We start from the raw sequence: 20,779 nt of genomic DNA, 5'->3' as shown, positions 1-20,779 counted from the left end.
TTATTATCGCTGTTGTATCATAGCGCCCTTGTCGCGAGATCCAACGTGAATCAGCCAAGGCCGAGGGCACATAAATAAAATGTTCACCGAGAGAGAAAAAAGATCCCCAGTCACAGGAGAATGCTTTCAAATTCGTGTCTGGTTGGTGTTCGATTCAGCCCATTGTCCGAAGTGGAGTTGGTAAAATGACGACCTTTTTTATTGTATTGGTGCACTCCTTCCCCTGTGTTTTCAGAGCAAAACTTTGGGGTGCGTCTTACGATCAGGCAGCTGTCTGTGCCTGATTGGATTTATGTGTGGAGCGCTGGCACTGTGGTTCGCACCCTAACCCTAACTTAACCCTGGCGATTATCTGAACTGGTCCTGGGCCTCCGGCATGTCGATTCAGAGCTAAATGAATAATGTATGTGTAAACATCGCCACTGGGGAGACAAAGACAGCCGATAATGGTGCTAGGCGACTCACCCCCTTGTGCGCTGTGCCGGCATTTATACGCGCTCACTACCAAAAGACAAGGCCGTAATTATAATATATATTGGGTGGGACACATTCCCCCCAATATTCAAATATGCTCAAAATGTCCCCCCCAATATATTGCTATATATTTATAAAAAATGCTATGCTATGTAAATAAAAACAACAATTTGCTACACCTTGGCCACAATATCTGGACTTGTCTTCATATAAATCAATGCATAGATTTTTGTTTATATGATTGTGGTTATGGTTGTACTTTATTAATCCCTAATTTCGGCCATTACAATGAAACAAGAAATGGTAAAAAAGTAAAAACAGAGCAATGTAAATACAATACACTATTAGACATTATTGTAAAAAAATAAATGAAAAGTCCATCCCACGTGTTAGTGAATTTTTAAATATTTTAGTCAGGAAATTCGTTTTCAAATGTAGATATTTTTCTGGGTTGGGACCCCCAGACACCCTGGAAAATTTGGTCCCCCCCAATGTTGACTCCATGGCTCAGGCCTTGCCAAAAGACTTAAGGCTTTTCGGGGTATTTTTTTAATCTATGGATCTTTTTTTAACTTTATTTGGCGTTGGGGACAAGTTTGGGGTGCGTCTTCCTTTCCGGAGGGTCTTATAATCTAGGGAGGACCGAAGGAGGGGCTGGTCCACATCCATAGGGACGCCAAACCAGTTTCAGGACCACAACGGAGAAGACCAAACGATATTTTGCCCGCGGGGGATACTTTCGACTTCTCCACCAGGGCACAACACAATTTACAGCAAACAAACAGGACCCTGCGGGGTGGGCTGGTAGGAACGAATAACCAAAGAATATAAACATAATGTATGAATTACACTTGTTAAGCCAGGAAAGCCCCACTGAGTCAAAGGTTTTTGTAGGGTCCTACCAAGTGTTTGCAGTAGGGGGCGATGTTGATACACGGACGGACGGACGGACGATATAATCTATTGGTGGTCTGGTCCACTTCGTTCCTACCCGTATAAGCAGACCTGTCAACAAGCAACGGGCACGCCATTCGTCAATTGCTTGGAAGCGGAGTTTAATGCATTCCAGCAGAAATTCAGGACGGTGGACTTGAAAACACATCTATCATTGCGATACGACAAACAGACTGCTTTGTTCTGCTGTATTCAGCAGAAACAAACATTTAATTATAATTATCTGACCGCGCAAAAGAAAAACCTGGAACCTTCAAAACACTGACAGCCAGCCCTGGAAATTTGTCAAATAACGTCCAACAATTGGAGGGGGTGGGGAGCCCTTTTAAAATAAAAAAAACCCTTACCATAGCCCCATTCTTCTTGGTTCTGACGCTGTCTCCCCGACAGACCTGGTCTTCACCTGAGGACGGCTGCTTGCGTTGTGGCCGATACGTCGTGAGAATTATTTTATTATGTTTTAATTTTTATCATTTTATTATTTCCCTTCTACGTGACTTTACCACAAGAACCAAGAAGATGAATCCCTGCAGCCACGAAAGCTTTAAATCGAAACATAGCCCCATTGTTAACGGAGGCAGCATTCACTGCAGGTGGCTTCTCGTAAGATTCAGTCTGAGATGGGGTGAAAGAAGAAAGGTTGTCAGAAAGCGGGGTCAGACGATGCGAATCAGACCTCGCGGAGTTGTAAAGAGATGGGACGACTAAGCCCCGCTCCAGGGACGCATTCTCCGTAGCATCAAGCGCTTGGCTGGCCAGGGATCGTAGGACTCCGGTTTGTAGACATGGGTGGCACTCGCTCAGAGCTAAGACGAAGTCGGCAACAGGCACTCGGGATTTGTTGTGTGTACCGCGCGTAATGTAAATGACTTGTCGAAAGCATGCGGTAATCCTTCTAAAGCAAAATCATCAAGAGGGCTGGACTAAGGCACGCTAACAAAGCACACGGACAAACACGTTTGTAATTGAGGCACGTGACATTGTTTAAACTATACATGTAAGTAACAATGCTTATAAGTGGAACCAAACCTTTCTCGATAAATAATTATCTCGATGGGGCTTTGTCGGCTTAGCTTGCCGTTCGCACAATCCCACCACCGAAAGTCCAGCTTTTCTCGGCTTACCACATTTCTCCCGCTAGCATGTAAATGAGTTAAAGTCAAAGTGCACGGGCCTCGCATTAATTCTAGATTTGAAGCTTTCGTGACTGCAAGGCATCATATTATTAGGTTTTTTCGGTAAAGTCACGTAGGTAAAACATCAAAATTAATGAAAATAAGCCTCCGAAACGTCGTGATTTTTATTTTTTATTTTATTTTCATTAATTTTTATGTTTTACCTACGTGACTTTACCGAAAAACCTAAGAATATGGGGCCTCGCATTCTCCCAGGGAAGCCGAGACGTGGCCAGAGAGTGACAACTGCAGTCTTCGCCACTGCTGTGCTCATCACATCTCAGATGTATGCCGCCTTGCATATACACGTGAAATTCGTGCACAATCGCGGCGCTTCAGGATATGCCGATCGCTGTACCCTTGCTACTCTACCCCCCCTACGCAGTGACAGCATGAACACGCAGCGGCACAAGGAGCAAGGAAGGGGCCGTCCATAAATGACGTCACGCGATTTAGGACGATTCTTGACCCCCGCCCCCTCGTCGCACGGCGTCACAAAAAGTCAGACCCCCCTAAAAAATTGACGTCACAAAGCTCTGCCCCACCCCCCAAAAAAACACATTTCCATTTTGAAAATAAAACATGCTTCAAATCGCTTTAAACTATTGTCATTGTAGCGAGTATTTAATGTGGCGCTGCACTCCGATGTTGTAGGAGTGTTGATATACAAATTAGTGTTGTTATAGCCATTCTATATTTATTTAAAGTTGCGTATTTTTATGTGACGTCACCTTTCTCAACCCCCCCCCCTTCGTCACACATTGTCACAAATGTCTGACACCGCCCCCTCCCCCTAGGTGCGTGACGTCATTTATGGACGGCCCCGAAGGACTTCACCGCGTTCGGAAAACGCCCCAAGCGAGATCAGAGCCCGCATCTCGCCCACGCCGTTCGCATCGTCATGCCGAACGCATTCGTCCACCTTTTACACACGCCGTCGTCATCTCACGACCACGTGGCAGCTGAAGTTTCAAAACGAGAAGCTGTTGTATCATCTCGCTGCTGTCACCTGGTTAAATAAATATATATATACAATCGAGGGTTACGACGACGTACTTTCAAAGATTCCCCTGCATAGCCCACAAATGCTGTTTGTGGAAAGTGTAGTGACATATGACGTCACTACTGTGTCGGCCCGTACGAGGGCTGGGGGCCCCAAGGGGGTGCCTGGGGGGTCACGTGGTGGAGGGACCCAGACCTTCCCGTGAGGTGGAGGAAGGGAGGCGTGGCCTGGGAAGGGAGGCGTGGCCTGGGCAGGGACGCGCCTGAAAGGGAGGCGTGGCCTGGGACGGGAGGCGTGGCCTGAGAAGGGAGGCGTGGCCTGGGACGGGAGGCGTGGCCTGAGAAGGGAGGCGTGGCCTGGGACGGGAGGCGTGGCCTGGGAAGGGGATATAAGCGGGGTGTGGATGCAGAGCAGGGCTGTTGAACTCCGAAGTGAAGACGACATCATCGCTCCTCAAGTCCCGGGTCATCGTCCTGGACCAGGCAGCCCGTCGCCTGCCTGGTCCACTCTGTGTCGTGTTCCAGAGTGTTAGTGAGTTGAGGAAGGTGGTCACCACCTCATGTACAGTGTTATATTACTTACCGTTTAATAAATAGTGTTGCCTCCAAGCTGTGTGTGTGTGTGCACCTAATTCGAACCCACTACAAAAGTTCCGTTAGCGGGTTTCTACGAAGGCTGTCACGGCGCACTAAGGGATGGTGTGGCCTCTGTTTACTTTAAGATGTTTTTTTGTTAATGTTTTTTGTTTGTTGCGGTTGCACCCGATTCAAGAGCCGAATGGCTCACAGGGCTACACCTAATAAATGAACTTGAAATGAACTTGAACTGTATCCCCCAGTGCTGATGTTGAAGCATGGCACTCATTTAAGGCTGTGCCCATCAAGGTGAGGCCCAGGGCTGGTTCAGATGATCACCACTGATATTAGCCATGGCCGGGAATCGAACTCGGGGTGGAGGGTTCGTAGCGCAGTGCGTTGAACACACAATATAAAGACAAAGATCCCCCATATAGCCTTAACAGACTGTAGGGGCAAGTGCTGTTAGCGAGCACCTATGAAGGCTGCAACGGTACACGAGGGGGTGGGTGGCCAGCACCACGCCCGACCGCCTTTGTCTCCCTAGTGGTGATGTTTACACCGCACCAGGTACTAATTTGAGGCTGAGTCGACCTAGGGGAGGCCAGGAACCGGTTCAGATAATCGTCACTGGTGTTGGCCGTGAACGGGAATCGAACTCGGGTGGCCGGGTTCATAGCGCAGCGCGCTAACCGCTACATTACCGCTCCCCACAATACAACACACACACACAGTTTAATCTCAACTTGGCTGTTAACATTCGTTTTTTTCTCTCGCGATATTCAAAAGCCCAGGGATGTTTCGGCAGAACGATGGATGCAGTTTATCACCAGCGTCTGTGTACAAAATGTGCCTCCGGCTACATTTGCACTGCTGCCAGATTTTACTTAAAAGAATCGTATTTGTGTTCTGACCATGCAGCTCTCGTCCACGATCTGCTATTGTCATGGTTTTCATAACAGGCATACTGGCTCCACCGAAAAAAGGTGCATCACGTCCGATAGGATTAGCGAGCTACAGATAAAGACTTCACATATATGCTGCAGGACTGCCACAGCCACATTGCACAGGGAAATTGGAAACGAAATGATATATTCTACAAAGGGTAATGCCCTCCTATTTTTCTCAATAACTTTGCTTGCTTATAAATTGGTCCCCACATTTGAGATGCTGAATTATGTATGTATGTTGAACTTCTTTCGCACCGTACGTAGCCAACCATGCTAATCGGAGGTGCGGGATTTTTATTGTTGAAAGTTTGTATTTGACGAATGGGTTCAGATGTTTCGAAGGTAGGCCTTCCAACACAATACCAGACGGCAGACTCGCACACGCTCACGGGCCTGACCATCAGAGGCCATACCAAATTTTGGGTGGATTATGCCATCCCATCCATCGTACAGCCGAGATCGAGTACCCTCACATGTTCATCTGTTCACCCTTTAAATGTGACGGCCTACATTGACAACATAATAACTGCTCACAAATGGTCACGTGAGAATTTGTTTTTATCTTCGACAAATGTTCGCCCTGGATCCATGCTGGTTTAAGTGCGTAAATAAGGATGGGGAATGTTTAAAAAAAATAAAGCATGGAAAGAGATGGCAAATTTCCTTTCGGTCATCCAACAAAAACATTCATCGGTAATGCGCCCATAACGTGACACGTCTCAGAGCGCAGATACAGTACAGCTCGCGAGTGGGAGCAGAAGTCAGTGACATCTCGGCATCTAGGCCTTACCACCGACATAGACATTGTAAACGTCAACCGTTACACTACACATATACGTTACTGTTAACTCGACACATTCAACAACAACAACACTGCCTTATAAGGAAACATGTAAGAGGTGACATTGGACAGAGGCAATTTGCTTGTGAGGGCAGCGTTATTGGCGAATCTGAGTTATATTGTGTGCTTTTGCACCACTGCCGTATCCCCAAATAGTTGGATATAGCTTCATATTCCTGAGCATTCACATTTTATTTACATAGACGTAAAATAAAACTTCTACACTGTTAAAACTCCACATTAAACCGGCGTGGGAAAGTTCTACGGAAAGGTTGATTTGGAGACAAAGAGAAGATGAAACGGTAAGTGACTGTTTATCAAGGATCGCGTAATTAAACTCACTGAAATTCGTCATTTTAAATGTTTATCCGCGCTGAGAAACGCGATCAAAACAACTCGCTGCTAGTGTCTCTTCTGTGGACTGTTCAGCTCACAGAACTAAACTATTACAGTAGACTCGATTATCCGCGTGCGGTTTATCCGATTTGCGGATTAACCACACACCTGAGATTTTGACATATATTAATAACTCGTGAATTTTCCCTGAAGCCCAAATGAATTCTGAATTTTCCCTGAAGCCCAAATGAATTCTCTAAAAACATATATACATTGTTATTACAATGTTTATTGCAAGTTACGTGCTTAAACCGAAGAAATGTGCTCCGGTTAATCCGAAATACACGTGATTGCCTCTACAGTACAGTAGTTGCATATCCTTACAACAGTGGGCAGAGTTTGATTGGTTTTGATTGGCGTGGCTCTATCCAATTCGTAGCGAAGTCTTCTGCGCGGGAGCAGGAAAGTGTTATCACTGAGCACGCGCATTGATGGGTCAATCGTTAGTATTTGTTCTAAATAGAAAGTGTTAATTTACCAAAATGCGACTTAAACAATTTATACCTATATTAGTGTTTTTTAGCAGAGAGATCTGCGAAAATTATCCGCGGCCGTCCTCCTCATCATTCGCGTGGATAATTGAGAGTCTACTGTATTTATTTTTTTACCAGGTAAGGCCTACTGGGCTATATAGCTTTTTTTAAGCGACCTGGCCACAAATAATAGCTCAACGAAGTGGCTTTTCACGTGGAAATTTATAGCAGCCAAATACTCTAAACGCATGTTTCTAAATGTGTAGAGGAAAACCGGAGGACCCAGAGAAAAATCCACGTGACCACAGGGAGAACACGCAAACTCCAAATATACAGCAGGCGTCAGGGTGGGAATCCAACCCATGAGCCTCCTTCATACCAGGCGAGGGAGTTAACATCTCGCCACCGCGGCACCCCAGAGTTAACATCTCGCCAGAAGGGACAAGGGGACATAAAAAAAACCCCACCAACACACCACCTCCATGGAAACACTGCGCTCTAATCACGATCTCTCGCGGCCACAACTGGGCCCTTGTAAAGTGTCCGGGTGAAGCTTCACACAATCAGCTAATTTAGACGTGACTACCCAATGCGAGAAAACTACCCACGACCACGGCGCAGAGAGAAATGTCACGCGTGTCCCAGATGGCGGTCTCGGGAACATGTTCTCAGCAGATAACAACGAAGAGTCAAAGGATAAATGGCACCATATACCCACGCAGAAACTCGTATGCCCCGCCATAGACACTGGTGCTGCCGAGATGATATTTACCAAAACTGATACAATCATTGTGTCTATGTTTGGACAAATGTCCTTGCACGTTTCCTGCCAACCACTTCAACCTGTAAAAAGTAATTCTAGATTTGAAGCTTTCGTGACTGCAAGGATTCAAACTCTTAGTTCTTTCAGTAAAGTCACGTAGGTAAAAAATGAAATTAAAATTAATAAAAGTAATAATAGAAATAAAATAATAAAAATCACGACGTTTCGGAGGCAACACAAGTCTCCGTCATCAGACGGTCCCACCTGATGACGGAGACTTGTGTTGCCTCCGAAACGTCGTGATTTTTATTAATTTATTTCTATTATTACTTTTATAAATTTTAATTTTATTTTTTAACTATGTGACTTTACTGTAAAAAGTAACCAGCGTGGCATTGTATTGATATGAACAGAATCAGAATCTTTATTTAACCTGTAGGAATCCGATGAAATAGGAAGCTCTTATTTTACAGGTGTCCAGTAGGGACGGGTCCGCGTTGGCGTTACGGCCATTGCAATTGTGAAAATACAATAAGACCGTTGTTTGGCAATGGCTTGAAATCGATATCAGAATAGCGGTCGCTTTAATAGGGCGTCTTGGAAAAGAATGCAGATCGTTAGGGTGCCACAAATTTAGCAATTCTTGCAAAAAAATCCCACCCCCACAGAACTTCCCTTAACAGGCTGTTTGTATTATTTCGCTTAGGGATGACTGAAAAGGCTTCGGCAAATGAAAGTGGTTGCGCATTTTCAGTTTAATTTCTTGCAGAACCATTTAGATAATTATTAGAAGGATGAAAGACTGGATTTAATATTTGAATGCATTACGGTGCTACCCTCTGACCGCTTTGGGTGGGTTGTTCTTCCTGTAACAGTGGCAGGCTATACACACAGCAGTTTCACGGTGTGCAGCTCTGTACCTTCCATCTTCCTGCCGATATTAGGAAGTCACTGGAGCAATGCACTTTTAAATCTCGACTGAAAGCTCATTTCTTTAGAACTGCTTTTTTGTGTTTAGTTTGTCCTTCCTCCACACCTCCGATGAGCACGGTTGCCTACGTACGGTGCAAAAGAACTGGCTCGGTAGTTCAGTGGGCTTATAACAGCTTAAATATACGCTCCAAGCTTGGTGGCGTTTCATTCTTCACCTGAGGACGGCTGCTTGCGTTGTGGCGTCGTGAGAATTATTTTATTAAGTTTTTATTATTATTATTATTTTCTTATTTCCCTTCTACGCTGACTTTACCGAAAGAACCAAGAAGATGAATCGCTGCAGTCACGAAAACTTTAAAACGAAATTTAACTTCAACATACGTTACAACACTACTGCATACGCTTTCATGGTTGTGCTGTGTGGCACTTCTCGCGTGTGTTCTCAGGTTGAACGGCGTGCTGCTCGCCACAATGTCCGACGTTTTAGCTTCGGTTCCTGATGATCTCAGCACATGGAGTGAAATGTCAGACTGACACAAACGCTGTACTGTACAATCCCAAAAACACATCCGACAGCGATGTTCGCTGTAATCCCAATTGGCTCTCATTTCGATCAAGCACGTGATCCCAGTCGATCAAAGCCAATCAATCAACAGCTAAATGCTCGAGTTATTGTAATGAGGTTCTCTCCACTATTGCCCAAAAGCAGTTATTTTGTTGATTGTGTTTGCGCAGTGAACTTTCCCTCCTAATTAATGGGCTTTCCACTGCTATGCACCTTTACATCTAGATTGAAAACTCATTTATTTAGAACTGCTTTTTGTGTTTAGTTTGTTGCCCTTCCTCCGCACCTCCAATTAGCACAGTTGACTACGTACGTTCAACATACACCACATACACAATGGATGTCACCAAAGGGAGGGAACATGCCCATGAAGATGTCCACTGTGGAGACGGAGCAATGCAATCAGTTCGCAAGAAATGGAAACGGCTCGGGATGTCCTTCATACAGCCATGAATAAATCAGGACTGAGGATAATGATGATGGATTTCGGCACTACAGACCCTTGCTATTTGTTCAGGCTCAAGTCCTTCTGCTCGACCTATGATTTGTTAAATTTTTTAAAATTACATGTATTTGGCTTGACATGTCATACATTCATCTCCCGTCTTTCAGCCCCTCTCTACCACTTGAGAATATTTTGTAAAAAAAGAGACATTCTGGGCTCCCTTGATGTGCACATCTATGCTACGCACATGGCATCTTGAGAAAGTTGCATTCAAATGCCGAGTACATACCAATTACACCACCTCGTGACATCAAATCAATGACAATAGGAGTATCGCGACCTCACGAGCTAAATTGGCCATGTCACGAGGCTGTTTTATGGTCGTATTGACCGTACACAAACATTTACAGCACAAGACGCTCAAAGTCCACTGAGGAATCTCTCAGGACGCTCTACACAAAATGTTGGACGAACATCGTCCTGTTTTAGTGAGATTTAGAGTTTCCTAGCAGTGGCTCGGTAGTTCAGTGGGCTTATAATGGCGATGCCACAGACCCCGGTCGATTTGCATCAGGATGCAATCCCAACTGCGATTAAAGCAGGTTATTCTCAAGTGTAACAAGTGCGATGATTTTAGGCCATTCGTCAATACATTAAGAACCAAATTGTGACACCGAGTTAATCAGCTTAATTAGAAAACTCTGCTTCAACAACTTAAATGTACAAAGTAGAACAAAATAGGTATGTTGGGTGTTGTTGTAATATTGGAATTACACAAATAAAATAACTCATTATGTTATCATAGACTAAACACTCGGGGTGATACATTTAGACACCCAAAATATTTCGAATGACCCTCTACTCAAAAAGTGATTTAACAATTGTGAAAACCATGGCCGCATATGTTACCAAGGAGGCTGTTACATTTTTTAAAAAGGTGCTTTGGAATTGGTGGGTGACAATGTAGAGCTTTTGAAGTAAAATGTTGTTTTGTCTAGAATTTCTACCAACTAATTTAGTGCGGTAACTATACACGGATGGCCCGAAACAGTCGGCTGTTTCCAAGTGTTCCTATTGCAGTCACTGCAAGAAAAAAAAACACCCAAAATGTTGAACTTCTGTACACTTTTACTCCTGCAAGGTAGTGTTCATGTTTGCACGTGGCAATTTTCTGTCATGTTTTTTTTTATACCACTGCAATTTATGTTCCATGATTGTTTCAATCACCCAAGTAAATCTGTGGTCTTATCTTCGAGGGTTGTTCCCTCATCTGATGTTGTTTTATGCTCTGCCATACAGCTCCAGGAAGGACATTTTCTGCCTCAAGCTAAGTAGTACAGCACAATAAAGGTAAAAAAAAAACATTGTGATCTACCCCTCTCGCCTAGCTATTGGGGTTACTTTAGATGTGCTACCATGCCTTGGTTTGCTGCGACTGCGGCTACGAATACCAAACCATGGACCACGTAACTTCACACTGCCCCATATGGTGCGTGGGTGAGTAGGTGATGAAGTGGGTGGCTGAGTGGGTGGGTGGGTGATTGTATCTGCATTTCATGAACTGAAGGACAAAGCAATTTAATGGCTAAATTCTTTAAAACTGAATCTACAGTTCATTTTCATTGGCCACACGAAATCATGATTTTGCCGTTTCCTCACAAAAAATAGGTCAGCCGTTGCTAAGAAGAAATCGTTTAACGTTTTTATTTTCGCACTCACATTTTTTCAAAACTACTCTCAAGGAAAATAATAATTTAGGGCCTGCGCGGAACAACATTTTCAAGCAAGATAAGGCACTCGTTTTAGCAGTGATGTTAGCAAACAGTGTCGTGATGCGGGGGTGGGCACGCAGGCATTGATTACGACGCCGCGCGCACGGTGGATTTTGGACGTCGCCGATGGCCACGCGCCATGTTGCTGTGGGTTAGAGATAGACGTGTCCATCAAGTCGTCACAACTAAATCTCACGCTCACGATACGTGCATCGAATTGCGTGTCTAGGAAAATGGCTCTTTCACGGAAAATGCAAATTGTATGAAATTCATATGGTAATGTACTCGAGGCTAGCAGAACGAACATTACAGAGCAAACACAACGCTCTGCTGCCTGAAGGTGTTGCTGGAATTACATTACCGTTCTTTGAGCCGTGACTCTTTCAACAGAAAGAATAAATAAAAGGTATAGGTGCGGATCTGACCATGCTTGCACACTTGCAGGTAGAAGGGCCTCTACTAGACGCTATTTTGTCTTAATCGAGTCTTTCTAGACATCTAGGAAGATGTGGGAACACCCCACACATTACACCACACAAATAATTATACAATACAAATGAGACGGTAAAAGTGACATACATTTCTTCTTGAGTTCAACTGTTACCCCACAAATCAAGACAATTCATCAAATCAATGGTAGGGAGAGAGGGGGGTGGCACGGCTGAAAGGTTACATGCCATATTTGCCAAGACTTAAATAGTGAGAAAGGCTCGGTGCACAAACCCATCAAGAATAATGTCCAATGTTTTCAAATGTCTCCTGTGGAGAAGACTTATTTGGTGTAAACGCAGAGAGCGCAAAACGATGGACAGCAAAAAAAGCTTCAGGAAAGGCTGAGCTGGATACAGCTGTGTTTTAAAATCCCAGGAGTCGAGATATGGGAAGGCAGTAGATATGAAAGATTTCAGTCGTTTGTGCTGTTATGGCTCAGAGCTAAAGGGCACGGGTAGAACGATTGGTCCATCATGCTGCTGTGATGTCACGATAGTTGCACTGATGTCCCGAGGTGGGCAAGGACACGTTCACCGTCACGCACCAGACCTGCTCGCCTCGCAAATTATTCCAAGTGAGACACGAGTTGTGAAATAGCACAATAGAGGAACATGTTCAATTAAGGACTTATAAATTATAATAATAATATTAATGAAGGTAGAAGTAAAGGTTTAAGTAGGGATTTTTTTCTTCTTGGTTCTTTCGGTAAAGTCACGTAGAAGGGAAGTAATAAAATAATAAAAATAAAACATAATAAAATAATTTTCACGACGTTTCGGCCACAACGCAAGCAGCCGTCCTCAGGTGAAGAAACAGGTCTGTCGAGGGATTTTTTTGTAATACCTGAATGAATGTCTGCGGGAATTCCAGACCAGATGCATCTCTCATTCTGTAAATGTGTGAATTTCCTGATCCTCAAATCCAAGCTCATCGAGAATTCTGCGGAAGAAACACATACAAGCATACACACGCACACGCAAACACACAGACCTCACATTAAACTCAGGATTGACAGTAAAATACAGACATCCAGAATACAAAGTTAAAGGTGCTATCTGAAATCACTTAGCTATGCCACGCCTTGCAGGAGGACATCCTCTTGAGGGTATTTTGGCCTACTCTTCCACAATGGTCAGATGTCCTGAAAGAGGTGGGAATACCCACACTCTACCCCACCACATGTGACCTGTTGATCAAACTGGTGTACTCACGATGTTTCGGGCGCAACACAAGCATCCGATATCAGGTGGGAAAGCTTAGTCTGCTGCTGAGGCAGACTGTTTTAAAAGGTTTGAAATGGGTGTAGCCCAAGGGTAATAAAGAAGTGGCGAGGACTAGTGATGTTAATGTGAGAAATTAGCATGTAACTGTAAGATAGGAAAGCGGCCTCCTCGACCATTTCAAACCTTTTAAAACAGTCTGCCTCAGCAGCAGACCATGCTTTCACACCTGATGACGGACGCTTGTGTTGCGCCTGAAACGTCGTGATTTCTTTTAATTTTATTTTATACCTACGTGACTTTACCGAAAGAACCAAAGTGTATGGATTCCTGCAGTCACGAAAGCTTCAAATCAAGATTGGTGTACTCATTTATACTGCTTTATACGTATAATACATAATTAAGCATTGCATTAAAGCTGAATGTGTAGACCGAATTTAGATTTCTACAGAACTTTTTTTTTAATTCACTCCTCTTTGATTTCAGTACTTTTACAAGCAGTGAAAACAACAAAATCGACATCTCCTTTGAAGCCGACTTTCAATTCCCTTTCATGACAGAACAAAAGTGTTCCTGAAAGTGTAAAGCTGTTATCCCTTCAAGGGATGCTCACTGTCACAATGCGGCCACAGTGAGAGATGCCTGTGTGAGTGGGTAGGCAGCAGAGGAAATTGCAACTCTCCACAGTGCAGGCTCAGCACCGCAAGCCAGCAGCCCACTCCCTGAGCCGCTCACTTCTGGCTGTGTGAAGATGTGGTGCGAGTACACTTGATATACACGGACACGTGATTAAAAAGACGTGTCGATGTTGCTTCTGGAGATAGGTCAGCTCACGTCCGCATTATATTATTCAATTCGTTGAAATGTTTGATTCGGGAACGAAAGCCGTGTGACAAGATGACACAGCGCGTTAAGCAACACATCAAACCATTCCGTAAAAGCGCCCATTTAACGAGCAATGACAGAAAGAAATATACACACACACAAAACAAATAATAATGATTCAGCGGCTCATTCTAAGCAAATTCCCTTGCTCCAGCCGTGGCTGTCAATATCGCCGGAAGACCCAGCGCCAATCCTGACTGCAAAAAGTAAAGATTCCCTGTATAGCCTTAAACAAACTGTAGACAAGTGCTGTTAGCCAGCACCTACGAAAGCCGGCAGGGCACACGAGGGGGTGGATGGCCAACACCATGCCTGGCGACCTTTGCCTCCCCAGTAATGATGTTACACACCGCGCCAGATACGAATTTATGGCTGCATCAACCTAGGGGAGGCTCAGGACCAGTTAAAGTATTCGCTACTAAGCAGGAATCGAACTTGGGTCATCGGGTTCATAGCGCAGTATGGTAATGACTACTCTATTGCAGGCACAAAGACCCCCCTGTATAGCCTTAGCAGACTGTTGGGGCAAGTGCCATTTGCGAACACGTATAAAGGCCGGAACGGTAAACAAGGAGGTGGATGGCCAGCACCACGCCTGGCCGCCTTTATCTCCCTAGTGCTAATGTTTACACATGGGACCAGGTACTCATTTGAGGCTGAGTCTACCTACGGGAGACCTAGGACCGATTCAGAAAATTGTCACTGGTGTTGGCCGTGAGTGGGAATTGAACTCGGGTCGCCGGGTTCGTAGCACAATGCGTTAACCTTCTTGGTTCTTTCGGTAAAGTCACGTAGAAGGAAGTAATAAAAGAATAAAAATAAAACATAATAAAATAATTCTCACGACGTTTCAGCCACAACGCAAGCAGCCGTCCTCAGGTGAAGAACAGGTCTGTCGGGGAGCCTGAGGATGGCTGCTTGCGTTGTGGCCGAAACGTCGTGAGAATTATTTTATTATGTTTTATTTTTATTATTTTATTACTTCCCTTCTACGTGACTTTACCGAAAGAACCAAGAAGATGAATCCCTGCAGTCACGAAAGCTTTAAATCGAAATTTAATGCGTTATTCGTTGCACTACCGCCGCCCACGCACACACACACAATCTGTGCGACGCCGCCTGCTCAGCCACCTGACGGCCTGCTCGGTGAAGGGGGTCGGCCCGCACACGCACGCTAGCCGCCTCCTCCGCTCGCCAACGCCACTCGCCACCGGTACGAGCAGCTCTGACAGCAGCGTCCTGCTGAGCCTGCCAATGCGGCCGTGCCATCCGTCGCTCACCTCCGAGAGCACATAGTGCACTTCGAACCTGGGAGGGGAGGCAATTGCAAGGGATTAGTTGGTGGTGGCTGGAAATCAAAAATCGTGGCTGTGGGTGGGTGGATGCTGCTGCAGCGGGCTCAGCCGTAAATCAGTAGCCTCGATATTAAAAAGAAATACAATGTAAATAAATGAACAGCTATTTGGTTAATTGGCGCATCATTCAATTGTCTTACAGGTCAGACAAATGTCAAGGCATTTTGTTGTTTCTAATTGAGCTTAAGTGGTTTATATGTTTATTTAACCATGACCTTAATTAAATTACAATTGCTGTCCACTCTCTGGCTCTAAGTGGCAAAACAAGCCAAGACGTGAATTGTAAATTCGTCAAAATAGAGTACCATCAAACCATCAAGGCAGTGAACCTGTTTTAAGTGGAATGTATCATCCGTGACTGCACAAAACACTACAAAATATAAATGTTCATCTGTCGATTCACTTGGCCTCGCCTAGGTCTGACTGAACCCCCTTGCAACATGCTAAACATGTGTAACGACTCCAGGAGACACTGCTCTTTTGACGATTCTTTATTGAAGACACGTTCACTTAACAGGTGAAGACCCTGACTTCCACAACAGCCCCGAGCCTCTCCTCTCAACCCCTTTTATCTCCAGTGTGGCCATCCCTTGACCCTTGGCCACGCTCTCTACTCTCGAACCCTCTCAATGGCTCGTTGATCCGCATCTGTCCCCTTCCATCACTAGGCAACAGCCCCATTCTCGATCCTTCTCGTAGACCCCCAGCTCGTTACCCTGTGTCCCTTAACCCCTCATTACCCCCTGTGGCCCCGTCTCTTCCCATGCGAATTCCCCTGTCATTACCCCCTGTGGACTGCCAGTCCCCTGTACTGTCTTTACACATGTAAATCACACGAGAGGCAAGCGGCAATCCCCAAAGTTGCAGAAATCTAGCATCGCTCAGTTGTTCACTTCACGCATTGAATCACCGCATTTGCACCCTCGAAAACATTATCGTCACACACAGCAAGCATACTGTCAGAACAACAGCACGGCTCGTTAAATCGTCAGCGTTACAGGCGGTTGCTGTCACGCGGGGTGCAAGACAAGCATCCGCTCGTTGCACGGGGAGGGGAGGAGGGCGAATGAGGACTACCAACCCCTCTCCATCCATCACCTGGTCAAGAGCAGCAGGTGTTCGTTATTCAATCAAGGGGACGACGGAGATAGGAGGCGGGTTGCTTAAGCGGGCGGGAGGGGGGGGGGCAGCACCTGGAGTCTCGGTGGCACAGCTCATCAATCTGCTGCTTCCACAGGATGTCCTCCGGTGACTTGTTAAAAAACACCAGCTCGATTTTCCTGCAATGAAGTGAATTCATCAAGCAAACAAATAGATGTATATATGCATACAACACAATACGCAGATGCACGCGACAAAAATTCCTCGCAAAATTGCAGGCATGGACATTGACGCAATCAGCTTCCTGTAACTCGAGAAATGCAAAACCCAAATGTCAGCACAGTGAGCGTGACATGTCGTGCTATACACGGGTTGAATCCGTTTGAACCAACGCCACATAATAAGTGTACTTTATTCTCTTTTAAATAAAAAATATACAGGTTTTTTTCAACTTTCGCCAATACTCTTTGGGCACCGACTGAATACTGATTCGCCCTTCCTTCATCAAGCTGCCGCTACCCTCCACTGCGTAATGTTTGTCTGCCTGCCTTCTCCGACCGGTGCAACACAAGTGGAATTGTTTACTCGGTCTCCAGACAGGGGTCGCTGTCAATTGAGTCACAGCCCACAGATTGAGACCAAATATATCAGAAAGAATGCATCGGTATCGTTAGCCCAGTGCATTTGCTCCCAAGCCATCTGGCCCAGGCACATTACCTATCATATTGAGAAAATGCCTCTTGTTGTATTATCCACTTCATTCCCACATAAGTGACGTGGATCTAGTCCTTCACCTTTTACAAACAATGCTTCTGCACAATTTACCCTTTGCATTGGTACCTAAGACACCCATGTAAGAGGACCCGATACCCAGGAAAACAATGTCACTGGTAATATCACGCATTAACATCTTAACCCTTGGGCTGCTATGAAAGCTCTCGGAGGCAATGCCCCTAGACTGTGTTTCGGTGCATTAAGCCTCAGGCCATCTGTGGACAGGCAGAGTCAATATATCCAATAGCTCTTGGTTGGCTTGACGCACTCTGTTCCCAAATTCGCATCTCTGTAATGACCCATTTAAAGAGAGAAGAAAACTCCAAGCGAGAAAAGACTATATCGAGCAAAATAATACTTTGCAATTTACTTCCCCTCTTTGCTATAAGTGCACCCAACAATTTTCCGAAGTAGAACCATTTATATGGAGCAGTACAATTGAATAAAGGAGTGCTCTCTGTACAAAATAGTACTGATACACATGGATGTGCGGCGATGCAAAGGATAAAATCTAGGTCGATGATTATAGCCCCTCCAGCAGCAAGATGGACAGGACATTCTTTTTTTTTTTAAACTGCACAGCTGCGTTGAATAACGGCCTCCAATGCTTCCCTTTGGCGGTGTTGAACAAGCAGATGCAGTGGTAGCTTGGCGTTGAAGCTGAGTGGTAATTGAGAGCCTGTGACGCCCGATTAAGTGTTCATTTTTCTTGTCGCTGATGTGATTTTTAGTGCTAATTTTCCACTGTGTAGCAGCAACAGTCACTTCCTGTTAGGGATATAGAATAAAATAAATACATTCACAGCCCTTTGACAATGAAGGCCTCGCCACACCATGTCGGTCGTGGGTGTTGTTTGACCATACTTCACCATGCTGGTCAGTTGGTGAAGCAGGGAGCCAGGACCGTGGCATGGAATTAAACTCGGGATGCCCGGGTCCATCGTGCATTGCAATGACCAATGCCACACCTACCGTCAACACACATCCTGACTCCTGAAGTCAGGAAACCCCCTACAAGCCACACTCGGTTGATGATGCCGATTACATTACCAAGTCCCATTCATCACCTCCTGTCCATTGGCACACGTGTGGGAACAGAGGTGAGACATTTCCCCCCCAACTTCATGAATCTAAATTTTAATTGGGAGAGTAATCAATGAGTTAGATAGTTTCCCAGTTCCAGACTTAATATTTATGCATTCCCAGCACACACACAAGATAAGGGACCCTACTCTGAGGCTTAGATAACATCACAATGTAAATATTACCAGAACATTTATTACCACTGAGGCTTTTTTGTGCCATGGGCACTCACCCGGACACTTGTACGTACATGGTAATCATCTACCATGTACATATAGTATGTGGTGGAAGGAGTTGTGTTCATTTAAGCAATAGTCCTCATTTCGGATAACTCAATAAAACAATCGAAGGTGGTGAGACATTTAAACATCTCTCAGCTCGAAGCGGCCGGATAACTCGGTGGTCAGAGCGCGTGACAGGCACCACTAAGATTCTGGGTTCGTATCAAGGCAGTCACCTACGATTAAACTGGGTTCTCAGGTGCAGTAAAATGATAGTCCCAGCTCAATTGTCAGTGATTGCACACAAAAAATACAACAATATTAAATTTATTTTGGCACTTCATTTCTCCAAAGTTTAGTCCGTGAATGAAACATATCGATTTGACTGTCATACAACATACATTTCTCTGTCGCAGTGTGCATAGGAAAATGGTGCTTAGGAAAGTGTATTGGAGGTCATCTATGAACATATATCAACAGTAATTCTGCGATATCTGCTTCCACGGACCATTTTCCCACATGGAATATTGCACACCCTGCAAAAATTCCAAATGTATTCTTCGTGTGACCCCATTCGGGAACATTTCTGATAAAAGTGTTAGGGGAAAAAAGCTATTTCTTAAAAAAACTTCACTGTTTGCCATTCGTGCTTTGAATCACAAGATGCTCACAAGGGCACCATTGCCACAACTTGCAATGGACATGTCAGTGGGCCCCAGGCAGTCAATTTTGAATGTGGTCAAATGCTTCAATTTGATAACAAATAGGCAATCCTTTAAGTCCCTGGAAAGCACCCGACTCACAATAAAGCCGGCCGAGATTGATTTCCAAATGGAAATGCTGAAGAGGGTTATTTAAACACGATGAGGCACAGAAGGGCTTGCCCTTGACCACTGTGCGGGCCATGCTAAGCATCCCAGATTTTAAATAAAATTTGCATAATTGTAATATTCTAAGGCACCAAAATGCTCGTGAACGAATCTTGTGTCACATTACATTTTTAGGCAGCTTGCCAAAATTACACCTCTTTATAACTTGTACATATATATTTGTTTTACATATAATGTTCACAAATGTGCTTCATTGTCAGCTTACATGTCTGTCCTAAAATATTTCCAAAAGCATCATCAGTTGTCCGGCTACTCCACGCTTAAAATAACCTTTCCAATTTGTAGATACCACACCCAGGAATCGTTTACATTTCGTTTTTACTCTTAATGACGTGTGGCTGATTTGGCAATAGCCAAAAACGAACACTCATTTCCCCCATAATACAGAACACAATTGCATAACCGAAAATAAAATACAATTGTTTTTGCGGCCGATAACAATCCACTTACTACATTTTCAGAGCTGGCTCTTTAGTAATTCCTGATTTCAATACTGATTTTCTTGGGCATAAAGTGATGTGGTCGAGAAGGCTTCACACTGACTCCTCATACATGCGAATACGGCAAATCAGTGGCTCACACCATGAAAGCTCAGGAATAAACCTGCAGATTAAGGGTATCATTCCCATCTTGATGGTTGCTCGGTTTTATTGGAATCTTCGTAAAAATGAAGCGGCAGCTCCCTTGGTGGCAGTGGGGACACTGTCGCATGTTTACGAAAAAAATCTGATGGGAATGATCGTTCGTCAGCATGGAAATGATACCTTAGCCTGGCAGTGCCGAATAAATCCAGTTTGCAGGCACGGATATGCTTCCTGCTTCTTGACCAAACTATAATTTCCATCCGTCTTGAGTGTTAAACCCTCAAGTATATCGGTGCTTTACACCAACACTGGATTTGCGGTTTTATTATGCTCTCTGGAGGTGTTGGTCACCAATGCCTACAAACAAATGTAGCTTTTCTTTTCCTGCCCGAAACTAAATTTAGTCTAGCCCAGCTCAGAGGGCTGTAAAGAAATCAAATGAGTGACATATGCAGGCATAGCATGGCATAGTGGTGTCCAGTTTTGTGTGAAAGACCTTACCCAAGTGACCGCGAATACATCTGTCGTATCATCTGTAAGGGCCCACGCTTCTTAAAATAACACGAGGGCTGCTCTCATGTCACGCTGCTCCTCAGAGCCATTTGACTGCGACAACATAAATAATTTAGATTTAAAGCTTTCGTGACTGCAGGGATTCATATTCTTGGTTCTTTCGGTAAAGTCACGTAGAAGGGAAATAATAAAATAATAAAAATATAAAACAATACAATTCTCACGACGTTTCGACTGCAACACAAGCAAATCATCATCAGGTGTGAAATCCACAGCAAGAGAATTTGAAAAAAGTGACTTTCAGACCGCATTCCATTCTTTTCTTCTCCCCCCTCCTCTTTT

At 44.6% G+C, this 20,779-nt stretch overlaps 1 protein-coding gene across 3 annotated transcripts in view; it reads right to left on the bottom strand.

Moving 5' to 3' along the window:
* Window positions 1–10,921: 10,921 nt before the first annotated feature.
* Window positions 10,922–20,779, bottom strand: part of CYB5R4 (cytochrome b5 reductase 4) — a 49,997-nt gene continuing 40,139 nt past the window's right edge. The window contains exons 13-16 of one of the 3 annotated variants that reach the window (XM_078877333.1): window positions 16,465–16,551; window positions 15,048–15,224; window positions 12,655–12,750; window positions 10,922–12,360 (exon numbers count right to left, since the gene is read on the bottom strand). In XM_078877333.1, coding sequence (XP_078733459.1) covers window positions 12,696–12,750; window positions 15,048–15,224; window positions 16,465–16,551 — 319 coding nt within the window. In that variant the 3' untranslated portion in view covers window positions 10,922–12,360; window positions 12,655–12,695. The remainder of the gene's footprint in view (window positions 12,361–12,654; window positions 12,751–15,047; window positions 15,225–16,464; window positions 16,552–20,779) is intronic. The other 2 variants (XM_078877332.1, XM_078877331.1) reach the window with 2 other exon arrangements.

Source organism: Lampetra fluviatilis, chromosome 47 (genome assembly GCF_964198595.1).
Source record: "Lampetra fluviatilis chromosome 47, kcLamFluv1.1, whole genome shotgun sequence".
NCBI classification, from domain to species: domain Eukaryota; kingdom Metazoa; phylum Chordata; class Hyperoartia; order Petromyzontiformes; family Petromyzontidae; genus Lampetra; species Lampetra fluviatilis.
The sequence above is the reverse complement of the archived record's forward strand: the minus strand, read 5'-3'. Positions and strand labels throughout refer to the sequence as shown.